General features: G+C 35.7%; 1 protein-coding gene across 1 annotated transcript in view; it reads right to left on the bottom strand.

Annotated features, from left to right (window-relative positions):
• Positions 1-26179, bottom strand: part of LOC125654856 (importin-9-like) — a 41470-nt gene extending 15291 nt beyond the window's left edge. Inside the window, exons 1-17 of the mRNA XM_048884961.2 lie at positions 26036-26179; positions 24099-24247; positions 22292-22493; positions 19535-19623; positions 19281-19367; positions 18978-19097; positions 17256-17356; positions 16025-16083; positions 15425-15576; positions 13271-13369; positions 11433-11539; positions 8253-8392; positions 7390-7474; positions 6581-6809; positions 6318-6396; positions 4887-5032; positions 217-418 (exon numbers count right to left, since the gene is read on the bottom strand). Coding sequence (XP_048740918.2) covers positions 217-418; positions 4887-5032; positions 6318-6396; positions 6581-6809; positions 7390-7474; positions 8253-8392; positions 11433-11539; positions 13271-13369; positions 15425-15576; positions 16025-16083; positions 17256-17356; positions 18978-19097; positions 19281-19367; positions 19535-19623; positions 22292-22493; positions 24099-24247; positions 26036-26168 — 2179 coding nt within the window. The 5' untranslated portion in view covers positions 26169-26179. The remainder of the gene's footprint in view (positions 1-216; positions 419-4886; positions 5033-6317; positions 6397-6580; positions 6810-7389; positions 7475-8252; positions 8393-11432; positions 11540-13270; positions 13370-15424; positions 15577-16024; positions 16084-17255; positions 17357-18977; positions 19098-19280; positions 19368-19534; positions 19624-22291; positions 22494-24098; positions 24248-26035) is intronic.
• Between the last annotated feature and the right edge of the window lie 793 nt (positions 26180-26972).

Genomic DNA, 26972 nt, shown 5'->3' with positions numbered 1-26972 from the left:
GAAGATCCCCTTGCTGAGCATAAAATTGCCACACACACCACACTGAAATTTCACGCTGCTCATCCAACACATCATCTTACTTTACAGGACATACAATGATATACTGCTCAAAGTGAGAAGACTTTTTTTTTCATCAATGGAAATGTATAAATTGTCTCCATCAATTATGACATAGTGCAAAAAAAATCTTTCCTCAAAAAAATTGTTGAGATCTACCTTGTTCATCATGCCAGCCCATCACCTGTTCCAAGGCCACAGATAAGAATGCTCTTAAACACTCCCCTCCATGCTGCATGGCTGCATTGTCATCCGTGTGCAGTGTGCAATGAACCACAGCAGGGAATCCTGTCTTAATCATGACCTCAGAAAGTGGACCCACACGTTCCCTCACCAGTGTCTCCATCATCTCTATTGAAACCTGAAAATTGCCAAATAATAATCATCTACAACATTAACCAGTGTCTCCATCATCTCTATTGAAACCTGAAAATTGCCAAATAATAATCATCTAAAACATTAACCAGTGTCTCCATCATCTCTATTGAAACCTGAAAATTGCCAAATAATAATCATCTAAAACATTAATATGCAACTCTTGCATATACAAGTAGATGTTGGTTAAAGGTTTAACATATCAAATCTACAAAGTTGAAACAGTAAATATGTACTTGCAGATTACAAAACTTGTCCATCCTTAATCTAAGACAAGAGGCCCAAGGGCCTAGAATCGCTCTTCTGATAAATTGTACAACCCCACAATTTCTATTCTTAGCCTCTTAGTATTCTAAATCTTTAGTTAAATCCTAAGAATTCAAAAAAAGTAGGTCAATGTGACCTACTTTTTGGTTTATACATTTTGAGAACCCAAGAAATATCAACTGACAAAGTTTGATGATTTTAAGCCAATTAGTATCTGAATATTGAAATATAGCTGTCAAATTCCAATCGTAGGTCATGGTGACCTACTTTTTGGTCAGCGAACTCCGAACATGCAAGACCCATCAACTGACAAAGTTTGATGACTGTAGGTCAAATAGTATCTGAAATATATAAATATAGCCGTCAAATTCCAAAAGTAGGTCAAGGTGACCTACTTTTTGGTCGACACACTCCGTAGACTCAAGATGCATCAACTGTCAAAGTTTGATGATTGTAGGTCAATTAGTGACTGAAATATATAAATATAACTGTCAAATGCCAAAAGTAGGTCACAGTGACCTACTTTTTGGTCGATACACTCCGAAGACTCAAGATGCATCAACTGACAAAGTTTGATGATTGTAGGTCAAATAGTGTCTGAAATATAGTAATTTAGCTGTCAAATACCAAAAGTAGGTCATGGTGACCTACTTTTTGGTCGACACAAACCAAAGACTGAAGACGCATCAACTGACAAAGTTTGATGATCCTAGGTTTTACAGTGCCCAAAATATGCATCTAAAATTGAAAATGTGAAATTTGAATATCTGCAAAATTCAAAAAGTAGGTCACTGTGACCTACTTTTTTATAAATATGTTTCAAGGCCTCAAGATGCATCAACTTACAAGATTTGATGATTCTAGACCTCTTGGTATTTGAAATAACAACTTAAAATATATCTATAAATGATAAGCCATAAAATTCAGAAAGTAGGTCACGGTGACCTATTTTTCAGTTGACGCATTTCAAGGTCCCATGATCCACCAACTGACAAGTTTTGATGATCATAGGCTTCAAAGTGTCCAAGATATGCATCAAAATTAATTTTAAAATAAATACCTGCAAAATTCAAAAAGTAGGTCACCGTGACCGACTTTTGAGACAACTTGACACAAGGTCCTAAGATGCATCAACTGTCAAAATTTGATCCTAGTCCTTATAATGACTAAAATATCAAAGATTTAAGGAAATATAAATTTAGGTCAACTTTGAAGTGACCTTGAGACCACGCCCTTTGCCCCAGGGTAATGCCTTGAACAATTTTTAATCTACAACATATCCTCATCCTTATGTGTAAGTTTGGTGATAATCTGCCCAGTGGTTCTTGAGAAGAAGATTTTTTAGCAACCACTACTTTTGTTTGTATTTTCCTGATTATCTCCCCTTGTTAAAGGGTCACATCCCTCTATTTAGTATGTATGAAAGCCCTTGGGCCAATGATACCCTGTAACAAATTTGAAAAAAACTGGCCAAGGGGTTCTTGAGTTATAGCCCTTTTTCTAAAAAGTTTACGCACACCGCACAAATGGCCATAGCATTAGCTCTTTGAGCCTTCGGCTCAGAAGTGCTAAAAACACAAGAATTTAATTAACAGAGACACCCAATCACCAAAACACATAATGTATTTCTCACAACAGGGATTTGGCCACATTTCTGATTTAAAAATCAAAGGCCTGAAGGGCCACAATGGCGTCGTGCTAAGAAAGCAAAGATTATAATGAAACTATGTACTGTCCAGTTTATCAATGCTTCATCCCTTATTGTATGTACACAGAGTAGATATAGCTTTATATAAATCTCAATGGAGAGTCTTCTACCTGTGAATATTTTGATGCCATTGACTACAGTCACACCTTGTTATTGCAAATTCAACAGGACTGAAATTAAATTTGAGATATCTAAGGATTTGCGATAACAAGGATAACACACACACAAAAAAGAAGTGGTTTGGACTGGCAACTCTATTTACATATTCCCGATAACGAAGATTAGCTGTACATGTATGAAAAACACACATACAGCTTTGAATTCAAGCAATACCAAGAATATTTATCCTTCATACAGGAATAATGCTTCTAATACATCTGTACAGTAGCTCTTTCACAAAAAAATTCAATTACAGATATATTTTTTTTACAATTCCATTCATTTCTTCAGAATATTTTTCAAAGGATTATTTACAATATCTAATGTTATTAAATAATGAAGATTTTTGTGATCAACCATTGCTCTCAATTATTCACACATCTTTGCTAGTCAAGGGAGTACTCTACAATCCTTGGCACAGATGTAATTCACAAAGAACTGAAAATTTGTGCATTAAGATATTTAGTGAAAAAGTCAACTGTTGTGAGAACTCTCCTTTTAATAGTTGTAAAGGGCAGCATTGCATGTACTTGTTGATAACATAATAAAAACAAGAAATAAGTTTTAAACCAAAATTTTAATAAGAAATATGTGCAACAATGTAAACAACTATGGACCATTTATAGTATATATCACTGCTAGCATCTCAAGAGATGAAAATCTAGTCAGATTAAAATTTTTTTTTGTTAATTCAGTAACTTTTACCTCCACAAAAACCTTTACTTGAAAGCCTAATAATAATGAATGCTTCCGCGCTTGGGTTGTTTACAATAACATTAACACGTGCCAGTGTTTATATACCGAGTTGACCAATGATTTGCAAACCTACAGATGCGTTAATACCTTACTGAGAATGCTACAGTCAAATAAACATTACCTACCCTAAAATATAATGACCATAAATAATCCGCGATACACTATTTCTCAGTTTAAATTTCGCCAACAGCACGCAATGTTTACAAACAAAACCCACGCTATCTTTCGTCTAGACATGCTATCGTTTCAGACATCACGTGACTTTGCAAATGTAGTTCGCATTGAAATTGGAATTTTTATTTGATTTGTTTTTATTTTTTGTGAAAGTTTTTATATGTTAAAGTAAATCAATGTGATAATTTTCATTTGTTTCTCATTAACAACTTTAAAATGTCGTAAATCATTAAACAGTACAGATATTCATATGCCATTACAAAAAGCGCGGGATTTTTCCGCGGAAGCATCGATAGTCTGACACCTTCGGTCGCGTAAACTTTTCAGCTGATTCAGTCGTACACGCTGACTAGATGCCGTTTGAGCAAAGCTCGACGCCATAAAAAACACACCCCACCTCAATTTAACATTTTTTTAATGCATGTAAAACATTTCATTAAATGAGTCATAAGAATACTATGTGTAATATATATGAATAAAATTATGACACAGTCATAACATGCAGGATGAAGAGGTAAATATGATAAAATATTTATAGTATGTAACATAACTTCAAGATAATGTGTGCATTCATATCTCTTCTTTTTGTGCTCCCTAGAATCAGAGATTCAGAAAAATATAACCCATCTCTGGGTACCTGTAAAGTGCGAAACGAATTCGAAACGAAATCTACCGAAACAAAACAGATTGTATAACCGAACTCTTTTAATCATAATAATCAAAAATTGGCATCTTAGGCCCCTGTAAAAGTTACCACATATAAATAAAATTCGCCTCCCCTTTGATGTAGGCTTTCGGCTTGACTGATACAAAGTTTTAAAAGTTGGAAAGGGGGAGGGTGAGTAAGCACAAAGTTCATATCTGAAGTTGATTAAATACCATGTGCAATTAGTTTCGGATCCATACATTTCAGAAAGGAGGATTAGAGTCTCACAGGTCAGAGATCTGGGGAAACACACTAAACGTGGGGTGGGGTCGCCGGCGTTGGATCCACCCCTCTTTTAGTGTGTTCACTTCAACTCTGCTTATAACTTTCGAATCAAAAATGAGAGAACTCTGATAATAAATGGGTGCATTCTTTGTGACAGATCGTCCAACCGTGCCATGTTTGATGTCCTTGTTGCATTAACCCCACTAATCAAAATCATTACTAAACACATAACTTCTCAGTGTTGCACAAAACTACATGTACATTTCCAAATTCTAATGGTCCAGCCCCAGTCCATAATAACTGAATGACAGCTTAGTTTTGATTTGATTGTATACTGATAGCAAGCACATGTACATGTATGTAAGTCATGTGATTATAGGAATTTGACCGTTACAGGATGTGTTGTTGCTGGGAACATTCACGTTTCACTAATATCACTATTTGTACTTGATCACTTACCGGTGGCAGACTGACTGGCACTTTATCTGGGGCCTGTAGAATACTGACTAGGGTAGGCAGTAGTCGATGTTCTAGGGGTCCAGCACAGCTCTCATTACCAGCCAATTCCTTAAAAATCTCTTGTACAATATTCACAACCACTGGGTCTGAAAATAGACATGACCAATAAATGTTTAAAAAATGGATACACATACATGATCTATGAACATGGCTACCATAAATCAGTACAACCTTTAGCAAGGTACAATCTTGAATTATGACTTTCCTCTTTCGATCTAGCATCTCCTATATATGAGACTGAGATCTGAATTGTTGGTCATTATATGATGTCAAAATCACTCCACATGAACATGCATACACATGTAAGTCAAGCTACAGTCACTATATCAAGTTTAAATATAGACCTTTTTAATATAAACCAGACAGAAAAATATTCATTTTTTTAAATGTTTTCTGCCACACTCAACAATTTTTCAATTATATATTCTGGAGGATCAGTAACTGAACTGACTCAGTCAAAAAGGGCCCCGCCAAGAACTTGTATTTCGCGTACTGGTGCTAATGACACAGAATTCATTAACATTTGTAGTGACAGATACATGCAGATGTGATTATGTCATTTCCATGATCAACTGCAGGATCAACAATATTAACTTGGTATCAAATATACAAGCTTCAAGTGTAATATTCCTAGTGGGAAGATTTGATGTTACCTTAAACTTTGACCCTAATATAGGCATCTTTATCTAATGGTCAGCTACCTTTGTATAAAATATGAAAGCTTTCTGTCAAAAAAAATGTTTTCAAGACATCGAATCACAAAAAGTGATGCTGGACTGACAGGCAGGTGTCTTTCTTTGATTGTTAAGTATTTCTACAAAATTTGTAAATGTCATGGTGAAAACTATTTGAGTTATCATTTCACAAGTGTAAACGAATACATAGACATCCATATAGACAGACCAACATGACTAAAAATTTATAGATGTCTCTCATTGTAAAATATTTGAAAATGGTATGGTGAAAACTAATTGAGTTTATATCTCAAAGTATTTTATTTACCATTTCGACGTAAATCTATTTTCTGTGTATTTGATCTTTGAGCAGTTTCACAGGAGGATTTGAAAAACGATTGAAAAATGATGACATTTTAGGGGACAATTCTGAGGACATTTTGAATCGATTCTTTTAATCCAGAAGACTTCTTGGAGTGCTTTTTCAAAATTGGTTCAAATATCAATCAGCTTACAATAGTGTTGGTTATCATTGTTTGTTCAATATTTCTTCAAAGATTAGGTTGTTCAACAACAACAACAAATAACTGAGATGTAAAGCCAGTAACATTTTGAAGTACATGTAGTTGGTCCTCTGGGATGGTTTGAGAAAATATAAACTACAGTTTGTTGTTAAGGGATAAATTTGATGCCTTACCTGAAGAAAATTTCAGAAAGACAGCTATGGTGAGTGGAGTGACTTTGTTTTCTATTGTAGAAGTGAAAGCCTTGTCCACCTAAAAAAGCACCGTATAGAAAATATCTGATCACTAAAAAAAAGTTTTCTTTTGTTAATGAAATGTGTTTTAAATTCAACAAAACAAATGACTGAAATGAATTGAACAAAAACTTGTCCCTTTAATGTAAGACTTAATATTGTGCACTGAACCAATGATATTCCTGTCTTATTAGTACACTCACAGATAAAAGTATAGACATTGTTTCTAAACAGAGGGACAAGACATCTGAAGAGTACTGCGTAGCTACAGACAACAGACCATCCAGTGTGTTGGGTAGGAATGGAATCAGATACTGTGTAGTGTTGGCTGACTTGAGGTGTTGACAGTAGCTGTACACTGCTCGGATGGCAGAGATTCTAATAGTCGGTGGCTGCGTGGCATGTAAACCACCAACCGTAGACTGAAGGAATCTGCAATAGGTGTGTCATTTCAAAAAGATACATGTAGCAGTATAAAATACAGAAATGCAATACTAATGAAAATGTAGTGGTATTCATTAGATGGCTGACCAGTTTTGGCCTCTGATGACCATTATTTGAACAATTTTTGCTCTAATCACAACCGTCTAGGCCAAAACCCATCAAACTACCTCATAAACATGTAAAATTTCCATTTATATCCACCTTTTTTTGTTGGGTTTTTTTTTAGTTTTAACTTGAGAGTGTAAAATTGTGTCACCTATTGAAAGTTCTGAACAGGAAAGTGAGTAAATATTGTGATCCATGATTTTGTGGAAGAAATAAATATGTTCTTTCTTAATGTGCCATTGTAGTGACAAATATTTAGTGCTGATGAGTCACAGAGACAACTGAGAAGCAATGTGTTAAATAGCTTCTTTACGTGTAAAAAAAAAAAAGTCACATGGACAGAAAATATGCAACTTGGTGCTTGTTTAAAACTAAAAATAGTATTCAAAACAATTTCTGGATTACATATCCAACAAATCCATTGCATCCATTCACATAATTTACTAAGAGTGTCCTGGTTTACCTGTTCAGCAGTTCTGGAGATGTTGATGTGACCTCTGTATACCGACTGGCTGTCCATAAACTTCTCCCAACCAAGAACGGTGATACTGTCAGTAAAATAACTCGTCGTCAATTCCAAACAGTAAACCCCTCACAGAAAATAGGTATAGCATATATACAACACATCCATTGCATCATCTCGCATAAATGCATGATCACTTTAATGGATATCATCATTTATAGAATTGTTCAAGGCAATGTAAGATTTTAAGGGAGCTTGGAATTAGGATTGATTGATTGTATCTTGCTTAATGTCTCACTCGAGAATTTTTCACTCATATGGAGACGTCACCAAGACAGGTGAAGGGATTCAAATTTAGACCTATGCTCGGTGCTTACGCCCACTGAGCAGTGAGGGTTCTTTAGTGTGCCACACCTACTGTGACACGGGACATCCATTTTTAAGGTCATCTCCGAGGACCCGTGACATTCACACCTGTTGCTGAGCGTTTGACGATGGAAATATCACTACCCGTTTTAACGACTTAGGTCTGTCGCGGCCAAGATTTGAACCCCGGCCTTCCCCATGCGGCGCGAACGCTCTAACCTCTCGACCACCGTGACAGAAGAGAGTTGTCCTTTTTCTAACATCTATATTGGATGATCTTGTGGAGAGTTTTTTTCAAAAACAAATTTTGATGCCAATCATTAGAATCTAAGATTTTATAAAGAGAGAGCTCAATAAAGCTGAAAACACATTTACTGTTTTACAGATTTCAAGAGGAAGACAATGCTTATTGCCATACATTGTAGACGATTAATAATTACTTTCAGTTGAACCAAAGATAAAAAAAAGGAGAGAGAGAGAGCTCTGAATATACTCACTGCAAAAGTTCATATCTGCCAGGACGACAGACTGGAGGAATCCTGTAATATCAAACTGGACTTTCCCAGACTGTATGGACTCAGTGACCAGGTCAGTCACGCTGCCCATGGCTAGCATACAGGACTCATGGACCTTCCACCTAGACAAGTAGTACCACACATAAACACGACCACACCTACATATATGATTTTTTATTTTCAAATATATGTAGTACATATTTACTTAGGGCTGTTCCAGAAATGATCAAATGGGGGGGTCGGGCGGCAAATGATATTTTTTTGTGTGGGTGGTCGTATTTTTTCATATTTTAATTGGTCCATGGTTGGATTGTTAATAAAATATTTATTATGGGTAGTGGGTAGTTTCTATTGTTTTATTTCGTGCTACGTGGGTGTTGAGTTTTCAGAATATTTTTATTGTCGCTCTTGTCATGTTGGTTACAAAACGTCGGAGGGAAAATTGAAAACGTGCTTTCGAAATGCTGCTTTCGAAATCGGAAATCGGAAGTAACATAGAACTATTCGAGTTGCCGCTCTTTGCAGCGCTTTACTTTCCATTACGGCACTCTTCAAATTAGAGGCGCGTTTAGTAGGGTCCCTTTGGACGTGATGGCGGTTAACTCTGTTCTGTAGATTATTAGTTTACAGTGCATCGATTTTGGGAATATTTTGAAACCAATAGGTATTCCGTTTTCTAATAAAAATAGGCAAACCTTAGTTGATTTATACGAGGGTACCGATGCGTTATATTTATCAGTCGGTGTGATGGTGATATAGAGGCCTCCGGGCGCGGGCTCCATTAGAAGACGAACGATTCGTGGAAAAACATATCCATACCCATTTCATGATAATAGCATCGTTTGGACTCCCAATCTTTCCAACATTTCCGCCATAGATGCCTTTGATTGTTGATGTGACATCGTTTCTTCAGAACTACTGTGATACAATGTCGCACAGGCATTACCGCGTCATTGACTAGAATGTTTGTCCCAAAAACCTCGCGAGATTTGTACCGTTTTCATTTTTAAAAATATTTTTGTGGTAGGTCTGGTTAGTTTTTTTTTTTTATTAGATGGGTCATTGTAAAATGAGTTTATTAATTTGATGGGTCATGGGGTAATTTTTAATATTTTTTTATGGGTGCTTGGTATATACAAAAGGTGCCTCCCGACCCCCCCTTGTATTTATTTCTGGAATAGCCCTTAATTATCAATACTGCATCTTGTGAAAGTTTTACTTTGTTACCTTTGCCAAAACTGAATGAAAAACAATTTCCTGCTCTTCTAAATACACTCTCAAAACCATTTATTTCCTACTTTTGGGCATTAAGTTAATTCAGTTCACCTCCATTGTTGGGTATTTATTCCATGATTTATATAGCCTTACTTACTTATTTAAACATATTTACATGTACACGATTTATTTAGCCTTACCTATATAGCACTACTTACTTATCTAAACATATTTACATGTACAATCACTGTGTGTTTTCGCTTAATAATTTCTATTAAAATCCATATCATTTGCAAAGTGCTATGAAGACACATTTTGTTTCAATCCAGTTAGATCTAGTGCTGTCCAGTCTGCGCATGAATATATACATTCCACAAACTCTGCAATATTTTTGAAATTGTTGGAAAATACGTTTCAGGTTTATTTTTAACTTTTATTTTATTAAGTATAATAAATAGCGCTTATCTATGAGATGGTTTATTTATGTGTATAGGGTTTGTCCTTCTTGGACTATTTCCCTTTACCATCATTCTGTGAAAATCATAACCAAATATGAAGACAACACACGGTCAGACGATTTTCAGCTGCTGTGTTTCAATAACTTGCAGGCCAATAATATCTATATTTACAATCGAAATAGCCATATTTAAAGAAACAATGTTGTTGTTTTTTTGTTGCACGGGAGTTGTAGGTCACACAGTTTAGAATTTTTTTTGCATAACTAATGCAGGTTATGCATTGTTTTAATTAATCCGCAATGTTTGTGATCTTTACCTCCCTTTAACAAACCAAAGAAAGCATTCATCACCTAAGGGCTGTTCCAGAAATGATCAAATGGGGGGGTCGGGCGGCAAATGATATTTTTTTGTGTGGGTGGTCGTATTTTTTCATATTTTAATTGGTCCGTGGTGGGATTGTTAATAAAATATTTATTATGGGTAGTGGGTAGTTTCTATTGTTTTATTTTGTGCTACGTGGGTGTTGAGTTTTCAGAATATTTTTATTGTCGCTCTTGTCGTGTTGGTTACAAAACGTCGGAGGGAAAATTGAAAACGTGCTTTCGAAATGCTGCTTTCGAAATCGAAAGTAACATAGAACTATTTGAGTTGTCGCTCTTTGCAGCGCATAACTTTCCATTACGGCACTCTTCAAATTAGAGGCGCGTTTAATAGGGTCCCTTTGGACGTGATGGCGGCGAACTCTGTTCTGTAGATTATTACAGTTTACAGTGTATCGATTTTGGGAATATTTTGAAACCAATAGGTATTCCGTTTTCTAATAAAAATAGGCAAACCTTAGTTGATTTATACGAGGGTACCGATGCGTTATATTTATCAGTCGGTGTGATGGTGATATAGAGGCCTCCGGGCGCGGGCTCCATTAGAAGACGAACGATTCGTGGAAAAACATATCCATACCCATTTCATGATAATAGCATCGTTTGGACTCCCAATCTTTCCAACATTCCCGCCATAGATGCCTTTGATTGTTGATGTGACATCGTTTCTTCAGAACTACTGTGATACAATGTCGCACAGGCATTACCGCGTATACCGCGTCATTGACTAGAATGTTTGTCCCGAAAACCTCGCGAGATTTGTACCGTTTTCATTTTTAAAAATATTTTTGTGGTGGGTCTGGTTAGTTTTTTTTTTTATTAGATGGGTCATTGTAAAATGAGTTTATTAATTTGATGGGTCATGGGGTAATTTTTTATTTTTTTTTATGGGTGCTTGGTATATACAAAAGGTGCCTCCCGACCCCCCCATGTATTTATTTCTGGAATAGCCCTAATTGAATTTCCAAAACTTGTGAAATTACATGTGTATAGCTACCACTGTTTTCATGTAGTTACCATTTAATTGGAAGCATATACTGTGTGCATACTATAGTATATAGTGATCAAATATATAAAATAATTACTGTCCATGAATAAATTTCACCTACCAGTTTGGATCATTGGCATTTTTAAGAGGTTCTACCGCAGTCAGATGTTTAGTGATGGCCTGACATAGGGCTTGGACACTGTCCTCTGGAAATTCACTGCATATCGACTACAAAAATGAAAACAACTTAAACCTTGTAAACTACATAAAAATCCTTGGGGGGAAAAACTACATTATTGTGCATTTGTTAATGTGAATAAACCATGCAGCATATCCAATCAGATCTTTGTATCAGCAGGGATTTTTTAAAGGTCTGTAGGGGGCCGAAATAAGGCCCCGTTCCCACTGCTGAAATGCAGGTATTTCCTCAGTTTTTGCTTTGAATTTCCCAAACAATGAAAATAAATCAAGCAGGGTAGCCTATTTGTTCTTAAATTTTCTTCACAGGCCCACAGATTTCAATTTTTGCTTCAAAATTGTTAAGTAAATCTCATTTTCTGGCCTCTGCTTATTTGAATGAGGTCAGCTTTGACCAAATTGAAAGTCAGAAGGAGTCCAATTATACCTTAATGCACTCTGGATTGGTTTTATCTCCACTTAACTGATTTTGTGCATTCTGTCAATATCAAGGAATTCATAATGGTTCAATACTTTAATCCCTCCCTCCCCATTCTCTTACTATTCTAATTTTACTTTCACTTTATCTAGAAGTCTGTATTGTTAACTTGTACAGCGTTAAATTGTTGCAATGACACAATATTTTACAAACTATTTCACCAATTGACTCAAAAATAAATAGGGTTCATCCTCTTACAATGCCACAGAAGTATGTGAAATGTGATAATTCTTAGTGCAAGGGTTCTCTTTAAATTTTGCCCACAAGCTGTAATGGACACACCCACATGTACAGCAGCGATGCTATATCCCCTTCGCAACTAGTTCCACGAGGAGATAATAACAGTGTTTAGGGGGTATTTTCACAAAATTTGATATGCAAAAAAAACCAAAAAAAACCCCAAAAAAACCATTATACGGTAGGGCTGTGTATTGGTGCCAAAATTTCGATACGATACGATACAATACATATAATTCCGATATCCAATATATTGTACCTATTCTTTATTTGGCCTTTTTTTTCAAGAAACACTGTATTAAACAATGAAACAACTGATTTTTTACAGTTTATTTCAACAAATAACAACAAGGACCTGTTTGAGTCCATGATCCAAGAGAAAAAGAAGCAGAAAAATAGAAAAAAAAAATTTAAATAAGACATCAGTATTCAATACTATTCATATCATGAATAATTAACAGTCAACATTTTAAAATTTCATATTTTTCTTCAAAAAAACTAATTCATTCACACGTTCTGGACTCAAACAGGCCCTCGTTGCAGAAACGATGTCTCCAGTCGTACTAAGAACTCTCTCTGAGGCAACGGCCGAATTTTATGTTGCAAATTTATTTTATGATGGCGGAGTAAGTGAACACTTAGGTTAGTTGTTCCTCCAGATGCTGCAACCATATCCTTGCAGATATTACAAGTTGCAAACTTATTATTTTTCTGTTTTTCGAAGTAGTTCCAAACTTTACTTTTCTTCGAAGACATTGTAAACTAATTTTTGAACGCCGATCCCGACGTTTTAAGCGACATTCCAAACCCGAACTCGTATCGAAATACCGACTTGCTTCTGTATCGTGTATTGCCAGATAGCATAATACTGATACATATCGGTATACCGGTATATTGATACAGCCCTATTATACGGTATATCATAAATTGATTTTCTACCATGTCAAAAAAAACCAAAAAACCCCAAAAAAACAAAAAACCCAACAACTTTCTAGCAGAATGATTCCTTACCAGTAAGATGCCCTGTGCTGATATTCTGACCTTACCAGTAAGATATCCTGTGCTGATATTCTGACAGAGTAAGAAAAGGAATCATCATCTTCATCCTCCACAAATTGGTCTGGACTGTTGGTCCACAGTCTCACCTGGGTAACATAGACACCACTGAATCAAAATGGGCAGGTACACAAACTCAATAGGAAACTAGTGGGTATTGTTTTTTACAAAAAAAAAACCCAGATGTCTCCCCTTCAAAGTTTGATTGTCTAATAACCGGGGCAACAATAATGAGTGCAAGCGTCTTAATGTCTGCTTTACAAGGAATGGTTCATGGTAAAAAAAATTTGGTACAGTACATCTTGTCTTAAATCTGCCTTCCATGTTATAAGTTTGAAAACCTAATGTCAAAGGGTTCTCAGGTTATGGTCTGGACTATACTTTGATGTAAAAGAGTGACCTTGACAATGTAAGTAGGTCAAGGTAAAAAATGTTGGTGATGTGCACCCCCTCCTCAATATTGCCTTTCCATATTACAAGTTTGCAGTCTTGATGTCAAACAAATCTTAGTTATGAAATCATCAAGTTTTTTTTAAACATGACATTGATTGAAGAAATGGGTCAAGGTCAAAAATTTTGGTACAGTACATCTTGTCTTAATGTCTGCTTTCCATGTTGTATTAAGTTTGAAATCCTAATGTCAAAGGGTTCTCAGGTTATAGTCTTGACTATACTTTGATGTAAGAGTGACCTTGAATGAAAAAATGGGTCAAGGTCAAAGATTTTGGTACAGTACATCTTGTCTTAATATCTGCTTTTTAAGTTGTAAGTTTGAAATCCTAATGTCAAATAGTTCTCAGGTTATAGTCTTGATGTAAAAGAGTGAACTTGACACTGTAAGTAGATGAAGGTCAAAAATGTTTGTGATGTGCACCCCTCTTCCATATAGCCTCTCCATCTTCCAAGTTTAAAGTTTTAATGTCAAACGGTTGTCAAGTCAGCTTTTGGCCTGGACTATATTTTGACATAAAAAATTGACCTTGACTTTATAAATGGGTTAAGGTCAAAAATTTTGGTGGAATTCCCCCTTCTCATATTCTAAGTTTGAAGTCTTAATGTCAAAGCGTTCTAAAGTTATGGTCAATTCCTGTTTTTCTTAATTTTACCTTGAATGAAGAAAGGGGCCAAGGTCAAAAATTTTGGTGCACTCTTCCATATCATCTCTCCATATTCCAAGTTTGAAGTTTTAATGTCAAACGGTTGTCAAGTCAGCTTTTGGTCTGGACTATATTTTGACAAAAAAATTGACCTTGGCTTTATAAATGGGTCAAGGTAATTTTTTTTGGTGGAATTCCCCCTTCTCATATTCTAAGTTTGGAGTCTTAATGTCAAAGGGTTCTAAAGTTATGGTCTATTCATGTTTTTCTTAATTTGACCTTGAATGAAGAAAGGGGTCATGGTAAAAAAAATTTGGTGCAGTGCACCTTGTATCTATGTCCTCTTGCCACGTTCCAAGTTTGAAATCGTAATGTCAAAGGGTTCTCAGCTATTGGCCTGGACTATATGTTGATGTAAAAGATTGACCTTGACTTTATAAGTGGGTCAAGGTCAAAAGTTTTGGGAACGGGCACCCCTCCTCCAAACCATCTCCTTATGTTCCATGTTTAAATTCTTAAAGTCAAAGGGTTCTCTAGTTAGGGCCTGGACAAAATTTGGTTGAAGAAGAATAATAAGAAGAAAAACGACAAAAACAATATGTCTCCCCTTTGAAGGGGAGACATAATTCCTACATCTTTCACAAGAACTTGCTGTTACATGTATTACTACACTAGATCTACTGTTGAGATTAATCTACGATGCTCTTTCCAAAATGTTCTTTATACTGTATCCAGGAAAATGCTTGCCCTAAATTTAAATGTACCCATTTTCCCTTATCCTATATTGACAAATAAAAATTTTAATACTCAATACTCTTTAGTATTGTTGTAAAAAGATACCTTTGTGTGAATTAAAATAGGAAAAAATCCTTTTTCGAATGTCTGAGCAAAAATTACTTGAGGTAAAAAATTTCCTGCTTCACAGCAGCAATGTATTAGAATTTTATGTCTTAGTAGACGACTACATGATAAACAAGAGCTCCAAAATGGGGATCCTGCTTTACATCATAAATTTAAAGACTCGTTTGAACATCAATTTTTCCGCACCTGATCATCTGTCATCTGCATGTATAGTATAACATAATACAGAATGTCATTCACGGAGCTCTTAACAGTGCTGCGGAACTTCGACGTGTCGATCAGAACGTGGACGAATTCAAACACTCCATACACCAAGCTCTCAAATCCAAGGACTTCACCTGTTTAAATACAACAATCTACTTATCTAATTTTCAAATACACAACATTATCTGGTTGTTGTTTTTTTAATCACACCAGCAACATGAATACTGATCAGATTTAAGAATTGTGTTAAATTTTCAGAAGATCTTTTCATATGAAATTTTTGTCTTACAATGTATATGTATAGATCTCCTCCAAAGTGTTCTGTCAATTGGATAAAATAAATCGAACAATTAAAAAAAAACTTGGAAACTACATGCCACATGTAACAATTTAATTTGTAACTGAATATCTGAACACCTCATCTCACCTCCATTATCCTCTGCAAAACCAATCAGAGAAAGGAAGTAATACAATTATAAAACAACACTTACATAGAAATTATAAATCAGTCTTCATTCACTCTAACACAAAATGAAAGAGTACAAGTCTGAAATAACAATAATCAACCCACAAGATTTTTACCGTCAGAATCTACAGGGTCATCCGATTCTTCTAAACTGTTCACAACTGTCCGCACATAGCTAGTATGCAGTCAAGAAAAGAAAATGTAGGAAATCTGTCAAAAACACTTAGGGCTGTTCCAGAAATGATCAAATGGGGGGGGGGGGGGGGTCGGGCGGCAAATGATATTTTTTTGTATGGGTGGTCGTATTTTTTCATATTTTAATTGGTCCGTGGTGGGACTGTTAAAAAAATATTTATTATGGGTAGTGGGTAGTTTCTATTGTTTTATTTCGTGCCACGTGGGTGTTTAGTTTACAGAATATTTTTATTGTCGCTCTTGTCGTGTTGGTTACAAAACGTCGGAGGGAAAATTGAAAACGCGCTTTCGAAATCGGAAGTAACATAGAACTATTCGAGTTGTCGCTCTTTGCAGCGCATAACTTTCCATTACGGCACTCTTCAAATTAGAGGCGCGTTTAATAGGGTCCCTTTGGATGTGATGGCGGCGAACTCTGTTCTGTAGATTATTACAGTTTACAGTGCATCGATTTTGGGAATATTTTGAAACCAATAGGTATTCCGTTTTCTAATAAAAATAGGCAAACCTTGGTTGATTTATACGAGGGTACCGATGCGTTATATTTATCAGTCGGTGTGATGGTGATATAGTGGCCTCCGGGCGCGGTGCGGGCTCCATTAGAAGACGAACGATTCGTGGAAAAACATATCCATACCTATTTCATGATAATAGCATCGTTTGGACTCCCAAATCTTTCCAACATTCCCACCATAGATGCCTTTGATTGTTGATGTGACATCGTTTCTTCAGAACTACTGTGATACAATGTCGCACAGGCATTACCGCGTCATTGACTAGAATGTTTGTCCCGAAAACCTCGTGAGATTCGTACCGTTTTCATTTTTAAAAATATTTTTGTGGTGGGTCTGGTTAGTTTTTTTTCTTATTAGATGGGTCATTGTAAAATGAGTTTATTAATTTGATGGGTCATGGGGTAATTTTTAATTTTTTTTTATGGGTGCTTGGTATATACAAAAGGTGCCTCCCCCCCCCCCCCCCCCCCCCCCCCCCCCATGTATTTATTTCTGGAATAGCCCTTACACGATAACACAGAACATCTTTATATGAGTGAAAAATTCTCGTTAACAGTATAAAACCAAACCTACATTTATGAGAACTGTACGACCTACATTTATTCCAAATTTAACCATAGACAGAATTGAAGGATACAAGTCGGCACTGTGTGTAAATATCATCCAAATTGGTGGTAGGATATCTCCGATGTACTGTGACATCAGTTTGGGAAAATTCTTTACAAGCGTGGTAATGGCCTGGAATTATGCATATTAGCATTTTAAATGTTCAAACTGGATACACATTTTACTCATTAATTCAAACTAGAAGGAACCTTGGTAGTAATTTCTTTTAGGAAGATCAAATTTCACCTGAATCTAAAAGGAGTACAAAGAGGATTTCCTGCATATACTTCACAGAGATCCTACTATACCAAATTGAAGTCTGAATGCCAGCCATTTCTCCTCTCAAAAACTACAATTTTTCCCCATGATTTGTATGAAATTGAGGTGTTTGTTTAGGTAAATTGAAGCTCTCATTTTTGACTGATCTAACATTGAATGCTATGGTTCTGTCATTCTCACTTTCAACATTAAAACAGGTGGTAAGTTTGTGCATCTACAAGATGTAGATAACTTTTACTTTTTACTTAGGAAATTATTTCACACAATTCCAAATACTACATAGTTTTGTCAGGATGAAGTGTTTTTCTCTTATTTTTCACCTTTACAATCTGGCCAGGATACCACAAATTTAGACCTATGCTATGCGCTCAGGGCCATAGCAATGAGGGTTCTTTTGCATGCCAATGCCTGCTGCAACACAGGACCTCCGTTTTTAAGGTCATATCCGAAAGACCCGCGATTCTCACTTCTATATGCCAAGTGTTTGACAACGGAACAATTACTACCTATTTGGATACCTTAGGTTTGACATGGCCATGGCACGAGCGGGGCTTGAACTCACACCCTGATTGAATGCTAAAAAACTGACAAGGGCCCCGCTTTGTGACTATTAATGGAAAGCGACATCTGCATTTGATACAGTACTGTAATGTATAGATCTGGTATTTGCGTTAAAATTAATAATATTGAAAGATACACATGGAAGCAAAAATCAAAATACTTGCGCAAAACATGGCAGGTTTTTAGTTAACAAGCACGCTATTTCGAAATTTTCAACGACAAAATTTGGTAACATTTATGAATAGGGCACACTCATTTGAAATCTATTTGGGATTATTCAATGTATTAGTTAAATTCATTTGCAAAGAAATGTACGAAATTTAACCTCGTATACCGAATACAACCTAGAGTTTGTTGACTAAAAATGATGTGCCTTGTTTTTATTGAATGAATTCAATACATGTCACACAAAACATTTTCGTATACAACATTCACACACATGTATATACACATACACACTCGATGTTGTAGGGTATTTAATTTCATTAAACTATCTATTTCTTATTATCCAAGTTCTAAATGTTCAATATAAACAAAATCATAACAAAGATGTTGACATACAAAGTGATGTGAACCCAGAATTTATAGGTGTCTTCCTCTTAATAATCCTCTTGTTGTAAAGTATTTCTGTGTAGTTTGAAAACTGTGTAGTGGAAACTCTTGAGTTATCGCGTAACAACAAAAATGTTGACGGACAGACAGACGGGACCTAACTAGTAAATGGTGTTAATTTAAAACTTATGTATTGTATTAATTAATTAATTAAGTTTACAATTTTATCAATTCTTCCCAATTTGATGTAAATGTCCTTGATTTTATCCTATCATTACATCCCAACATTAAACAAGTATAAAAATCACTGCTTTGTCATGTAAAGTTCCTCACTGAAGCAGAATTCAACAATGCTCATTACCTTCACAATTTCCATTTTGAGTCCACTGTCTGATGTCAATCCATCAGGTACTTGCAGAGCCTGTATAAAGGCCTGTGTAAACTGGGGGATAAAGGGAAACAACAGTTGCTTGGCAATGCCCTGAAGGAGGAGATAACAATCAAATATATATACTGTTAGAATAACATCATAAAAACCCTAAAAATAACTTATTTTTGTCACTAGCTAGAGTCCTTGGTCATATTAGTAAAAGTACAATTTTAATCATATCCATGTGCAAACATGAACATCTCTCAAGATAGATATAATAGTTATATAACCAACCTTCTGAATTTCAGCCATGGTTGCTATCATTGCCGCGCAAACATTAAAAATGCTTACAGCTCGGCACCTGGTTCTGATACTGTATGTCTGAAATCATAAAACACAAATAAATTCCAATTCACCCAATCAGTGCAGACATTGATCAAGTTAAGCTTTATCATATTTTCAATTTGTCAGTGGTCAATCAATCAAATTTGTCTGGCTATATTCTAATATTATAATTTTCAGCTCGTAAGAGTCTTTGTTGAACTTACATCAGCATGCATAAATATTTTGTACATTTCTGGGAGAATGACTGGAGCCACATGTCCCATCTGTGTGTCTGTCACATCCTGTGTAAATTCTGACAAATAATGAAATCTTGTTATCAAAATATTGTACAATGGATATCATATGATAAAACTAGCAAGGAAGACTATTAGTTAATAATAGGCCAAGTTCTGGAAATCTTTTGGTCCTTTCAGCAAGTCGAATACAAAATATTAAATGGTCTATATAAATTCAGACTCTACATGTCAATCCAAATGAGCAGGTGTTGGGAGAATGATTTTCATAAATCTGACTAAATTTCATATGAATTCCCAAAGAGCAACTGCCTCATAATCTTTTAAACTTTTCTAAATATCAAAATTTAAAGTTTTTATTAAAGGTGTGCAATGCCAAACACAGATCGGTAAACTTGTGGCCTATCAAATTTGCCAACAATGTAAAACCAGGTAAAAAAGTAGTCTTAAAAAATAATAACAGTTTAAAGAATTATGAAGAAAATTGCATCTGCGGAGGTGAAATTTGAAGATTTGCGTGGGAGCTGGCGCTGGAAATGTGTCTATAGCACGCTCAATGACCATTTCATATTTGTTATCTAAAATGCTTTGGACTGACAAAAATCTGTCCAGATCAACAAACTTCAACAGTAACAAGTCCAAATGCAGAGTTGTGGAAAACATTTTTAGATAGCCAGTCATTCGAACTGACAAGAAGGCAACATAAGCCAGTCCGAAGTGATTTAAGCAAGTTCGAAATCTAAAGTCACAAAAAAACCCCCAAAAACACACAACATTTATTTACTTTATTAAACATCTATATACTTCATAATTACATTTACTCAGTCTCCATTTCTATGCTAGTGAAATCTCCACAGCTCCTCGGTGATGAACAGAATTTTCATGATCTGTTTTTTATAGAAGAGCACTTGTAATTTGTTGAGCTGACGATAAAATTTTGTAAGGGCTATTCCAGAAATAAATACATTGGGGGGGGGGGGGGGGGGGGGGGGTCGGGAGGCACCTTTTGTATATACCAAGCACCCATAAAAAAAAAAAAAAAAAATTACCCCATGACCCATCAAATTGATAAACTCATTTTACAATGACCCATCTAATAAGAAAAAAAACTAACCAGACCTACCACAAAAATATTTTTAAAAATGAAAACGGTACAAATCTCGCGAGGTTTTCGGGACAAACATTCTAGTCAATGACGCGGTAATGCCTGTGCGACATTGTATCACAGTAGTTCTGAAGAAACGATGTCACATCAACAATTAAAGGCATCTATGGCGGAAATGTTGGAAAGATTGGGAGTCCAAACGATGCTATTATCATGAAATGGGTATGGATATGTTTTTCCACGAATCGTTCGTCTTCTAATGGAGCCTGTGCCCGGAGGCCTCTATATCACCATCACACTGACTGATAAATATAACGCATCGGTACCCTCGTATAAATCAACTAAGGTTTGCCTATTTTTATTAGAAAACAGAATACTTACTGGTTTCAAAATATTCCCAAAATCGATGCACTGTAAACTGTAATAATCTACAGAACAGAGTTCGCCGCCATCACGTCCAAAGGGACCCTACTAAACGCGCCTCTAATTTGAAGAGTGCCGTAATGGAAAGTTATGCGCTGCAAAGAGCGACAACTCGAATAGTTCTATGTTACTTCTGATTTCCAATTTCGAAAGCAGCATTTCGAAAGCGCGTTTTCAATTTTCCCTCCGACGTTTTGTAACCAACACGACAAGAGCGACAATAAAAATATTCCGAAAACTCAACACCCACGTGGCACAAAATAAAACAATAGAAACTACCCACTACCCATAATAAATATTTTTTTAACAGTCCCACCACGGACCAAATAAAATATGAAAAAATACGACCACCCACACAAAAAAATATCATTTGCCGCCCGACCCCCCCATTTGATCATTTCTGGAACAGCCCTAAGCAGTTCTTTGGTACACAGCCGGCAGCCTACAGTGCCGTTAGTGTCAATGAAATACTGCATGTCATTTAACACTATCAAATTTCAAACCATTCCCGCCCCTCTGTCCAATTGTGTTTGAATTCTCTTTGTCGAGATCTTCCATATTTAACCTTGTCTTCATCTGTTAGTTTACGTTTTTTTTACCTGGTTTCGCTCCACCTGTAAAGGGCCATGCGGCCATGCTGGTTTCACTTTAATCAGCCTCGATCTCGTTTAAGGAAAAAGTATTACGCAATCGCATTTTAGTTTTGTAAGATAATTGCGCTGTAAAATGCGCCGATGCTTACAGGAAACAAAACCAAAGAAACAGGCCGGTCATTTGAACCGACATTGATGGCGTTTTTACCGGTCGCAAGCATTTTTAATCGTTTCTGCCGGCATCACCAGCAGTTTTCCACAACTCTGCAAATGACTGAGAATTATTTTTTCAAGAACTCTGAATAGATTTATCTACACCTCTGATACAATTTATCATTCTCATATGAAATATTCATAAAATGCATACATGTAAAACTTCATTTTAAACAAGAACAAGAAAATTTCGCTGAGAATTTGGTGTAATTCACATTTACATGTAAATAAAGTGGAAAATTTTTCACATGTTAGGTTTTTTCCCTTCTCTATCATAAGGCTACCTCACTCAGTACTTTTGAGATAAAAATAAATGGGGTCTTTCCCAGTCACATCTATTGTCTAGATAGCATCAGCTGAAATCAGCTATAGAAAATATTTCAGAGTCCATACCTGATAAAACCCTCATAGATCCATGAACAGCATTAGGGTCCCCACTCGTCAATGCCTGCATCAGGATTTGAAATAACTCTGGCCACACCTCAGGCCAGTCCCAGTGTGCTATTGCTGACACAGCATATGCTACACTTGACCGCACCTTGCTGATTGCTTCCTTGAGACCCATCGGTAAAATTCTTCTGATCTCAGCCTTTGCCTTAAATATATATACAATAAACAATTGCAAGGCCACTTTCAGTTAGATTGAAGAAAACACTAAATTGTGTACCCATAACTTAAAGGGAAAGGCAACCCAAAAGATTTTTACATGATAAATGATAGGATTAATCATATGATAAAGATTTGTCATAAAATTCTGTTGATATATGGCCTAGATATGCTTCAGTACTAATTTGAAAACGTGAAAAATTGAAATTCCCGCTATCTATAGAGCCTGCCATGATGTGTAACTCTTTTGTATTGAAGACCATAAAAATCAATAATTTTGATGTCACACCGTCTGTTCCAGTTTTGATGAGATTCTAAGATCATCCACAGGTGCTTGGGTTCAGCCCCCCCCCCCCCCCCCTTCCGAATAAGCTACATGAGTTGATTTAATTATTTTTTTCTTGAAAATATTTCTAATGCATGTCAACAACGTCTTGCATATCCATAAAGTCCAAAAAAAGTCCTTTAAAAAAAATAATACCCTCACTGGTTATTATAACAGAACTTATAATAACCAGTGGCCTAGGGTATTTTTTTTTTTCTAAAAAGGGCTTATTTTGAATTATTTTGGACTTTATGGATATGCAAGACGTTATTGACATGCATTAGAAATATTTTCAAACAAACAGTTAATTAAATCAACTCATGTAACTTATTCGGAGGGGTGGGTGGGTGGGGTCGGGGGTGAACCCAGGCACCTGGCCTGCAAGATCATCAAATATGTGCATGTGGTAGATCTTACGAATAAATAGGTTGATGCCTTCCTGGCAAGCAGTTAAATACACTAATGCGAAGGAGAGATGTGAAAAAAGGTTATTTTTCGAAATTCACGATTTCACCAAGTCATTTGAAAAGAAAAGACTACGTAAACTGTGGATCCATTATTTGCGTAATTATGACAAGTTGAGGTTCGAGACATTTGTATGAAGAACGTGTACCATCTGCTTGGTCTGCGACTCGACTGAACATCTTCTTTTCTCAATTTCTTCTTGCAAAAGAACGGGCTGAAATCTATACGGCTCAAAACTTAACTGTTCGTAACTTGTCATGTTTACAGTGCTACTGATGAAATAAACCGGAATAGACGGTGTGACGTCATAAATTAAACTCCAATGGCCACTCTCTTAACGGCGGGTAATTTAAAATACATGATAGATTAATATTGATTTAATTGTTAAGCAAGGATTTTCATAGTTAAAGACTGTCAATTACGATATCAGCAAGTGCTCCTTTATTCATAAAAGCAACTAAGAGGTTAGGGTTGCCTTTCCCTTTAAAATTCAAGTTTGTACTTGAAATATAGAGCAGTGCAATAACTTTTAAACATAAATTTAATGTTGTTTCTAATCAAGTATATGGATTGTTGTCTGCATAGTAGTCAGGAATGTAAACCTTCAGTCTTGAAAAAAATTCATGATGAAACATCTGCAACTATTCGGTAATATTAGGATTGTCAATGTGATTTTATAAACAAACATACTTTATTTTTGTTTTAACCTCATATGATAAGCGATTTATTTACGACTTCAAACTACCACCAAATATGAAATATTAAAAAGAAATTAAGAGCAAATGAAGTATAGAATATATTTACATGTTCTGGTGTCTCTGGCTCTCTGAATTTTTCGGAATGTTTACACCAGTGAGCATCCACATACTGCCTGAGTAACACTGAGGATAATTGTCTGATGGCCAGGGGACCGTGTGTATCAACTGTCAGTTCTGCAAGGTGTACACCAAACTCTGAAAAGAAATGAAATTGTTTTTCAATGCTGATGCATATCTTTGGGTTTTCCCCCATCAAGAAAAACAAAACGATTTGAACGGTTTATATGGTGAATCAAATCTTGGCGACAGTGGGGGGGGGGGGGGGGGGGGGGGGGGGGAGGGACATATCTCATCCTCGCAGGGCTGCCAATCTCCCTAAATTGCATCCAATACAGGTCTTTCGAGAGATGGATCCATTCTGACTTTATCATGCGTTGAACATAATTTGTAGAGCATGTCACTTCCGGATTATAACACAAAGTAAACAAGCATGAAATACTTCAATAGCTATAAAATTCCTGCATTAAAATGCTATCTTTCAAAGAAAGGAATCACTAAAACCATTTATAAGACAATGACAATGCATTTGATTAAATTATGCGAGTTGGCAAGGGAAATAAATCTAGAGATATATCTTGAGGATATCGGTAAAACTTCACATCTTGCATTCGAGGATACGCATCTAAATGGTCCTTTTTTCTTTACACCCAAGTACTCTAAGCACCAACTGACTTGGATTGTCATCGAAGGACTGCGCATAACTCTTTAAGGACCATCTGCTAGCAAAACACCATTTATACCAATGTCAACTTTGCCCTACAATTGGTTACCATCACATGACCGTGATGTATTAACGTCAATTCTAATCAGTTATTCTGGCACATCCCGAATGGTCAGAATTAAACAGGTTGGGAACACTTCCCCAATAGCACAATATTCTCGCTATAATGCGATTATCCCTCTCTAGCGAAAGTAAATATATCACATACAACCGAGAAAAACACCCATGGATTACATCTCTTTGTGTTTCACGTGAAAAGAAGAAATAGTGCTAAAATGTCTGAGTGATACTTCAGCAAATATATTAATCAAAATAAAAACACTCACGATGTGTATTGGATTTCAGACTGCTTCACTCTTACGCAGCAACTTTGATATGCAATTTCTTGACTGTGTTGTCAATTTCATAGAAACAATTCGTGTCATGTTGAGTATGTGTCGCACTTATTTAACGTTGCACGGGATTTGCCATTATTTTCAATTAAAGATGCCAAAACACCTGTTTATAGTAATGTTTACTTTCTCGTTACAGAGGGATAATCGCGTTTCAGCAAGAATATCTTGCTTTAGGGGAAGTGTTCCCAACCTGTTAAATGACCCCCTCCCAATTTGACAATAAGCAAAAATTTCCCAATTTATAATCTAAAATTATCCAATTTTGCGACAATGTGAGCAAGATGCACATTTTGAATGATCATCTATTATCAAAATAGAGAAAAATACTGAGATTTTAAGACTATATGTACTCTGACGGGATATTGGGGTTATAAATGAGTGTAATCAGCGAGGTTCTGTTTTGGTATTTATCTTTAAAAAAGAAAACCTTCCTAACTGAATGAATAATCTGAATGATTGCATGTTAATAAAAAAAAAACTTAACAAAAACTTCAGATAAATTTCCCAATCTTAAGGGATCGGGAAATGTAATGACAGCCCTGTCTCGAGTAAATTCGGTCAATCTCGCCGTCCCACAATTCGAGTCTTTAAATGCTTTGTTAGGCCTAGTTAGTTAATTCCACAAAACCATATTAGTGATGTTATAAAATATACCATAGACATCAAATAACCTTTAATATAATTCGGTCTTTAAACCATAACACCTTTTAAAAAAAAAAATTGCACGAGTGACTGAAAAACACGTGTGGTAGGCCACCAGTCAGGTGTTTACAACGTTTACGTCTAAGAGAAGCATTCTGTTTTCACCTTCTGTTACTTCTAAGGCTTTCACTTGTTCTTCTCCTGATACTCTGACATTATGAATTGGTGATAAAACGGCATTTAAACTCTCTATGAGAGCTTCCTTCAGCGAACGACTACGATCCCCTGCTCCCGCCATATTGCTAAAATAAAACCAAATTTGGCGGGAAATTTCAGTTTCGCATTCTGAATACTTTTTTTTAAAAATTGTGTCATTCTTTCAGTATTATCATTTGGAATTTCGAAAGAATCAATTTCTTTATAACTAAAACTACCATGAACGTTTCATTTCCTTAAATGTAATGGAAATGAAAGGGGTGTGTGCTCTTTAATAGATAAATCGTACCAAAGTGTTTCGTGACAAAAGTAACGTCATTATTTACGTCATTAAAATTTCTTCCAGGTTTGTCAGGATGAACTGTATGAAGATGTCTTTCATATTCATTTTCTTTTGTTTGCTGACTTTGACACAGGTTAGTCAAATTCCGTGTATATAGATGAATGTCGACTCGTCTAGTATATAATGTTACACGTACATGTAGCCTAACACTTTGAATTAATTCATCTTTTCCATTTGTAATGAATGTCCATGTATTTTTTTTTTTATTTGTATTGTATAATTATCCATTAATTTTCATTGTGAAAAGTAAAAGATAACGAACATGATCATAACTCCCATAAAGAATACAAATTAGAGAGTTGGGCAAACACGGACCCCTGGATACTGGTCAGTGGTCGGGTACCTTGTAGAATTTCTATTTTCTACAGGCCTAATAGTGTCCATTTGTATTGAATAATTGCTATTTGTATTGTGTATTTTTCTATGGTATACGTATTATACGATATGAATGGAAATTATACAATGGACATACCCTGGTCCGAGGTATCTGACATTATGATTTTGATATAATTACCGTGTCAGGAAAACGGCAGAGTAAATATC

The sequence above is a fragment of the Ostrea edulis genome, chromosome 7 (assembly GCF_947568905.1).
Source record: "Ostrea edulis chromosome 7, xbOstEdul1.1, whole genome shotgun sequence".
NCBI classification, from domain to species: Eukaryota; Metazoa; Mollusca; class Bivalvia; order Ostreida; family Ostreidae; genus Ostrea; species Ostrea edulis.
The sequence above is the reverse complement of the archived record's forward strand: the minus strand, read 5'-3'. Positions and strand labels throughout refer to the sequence as shown.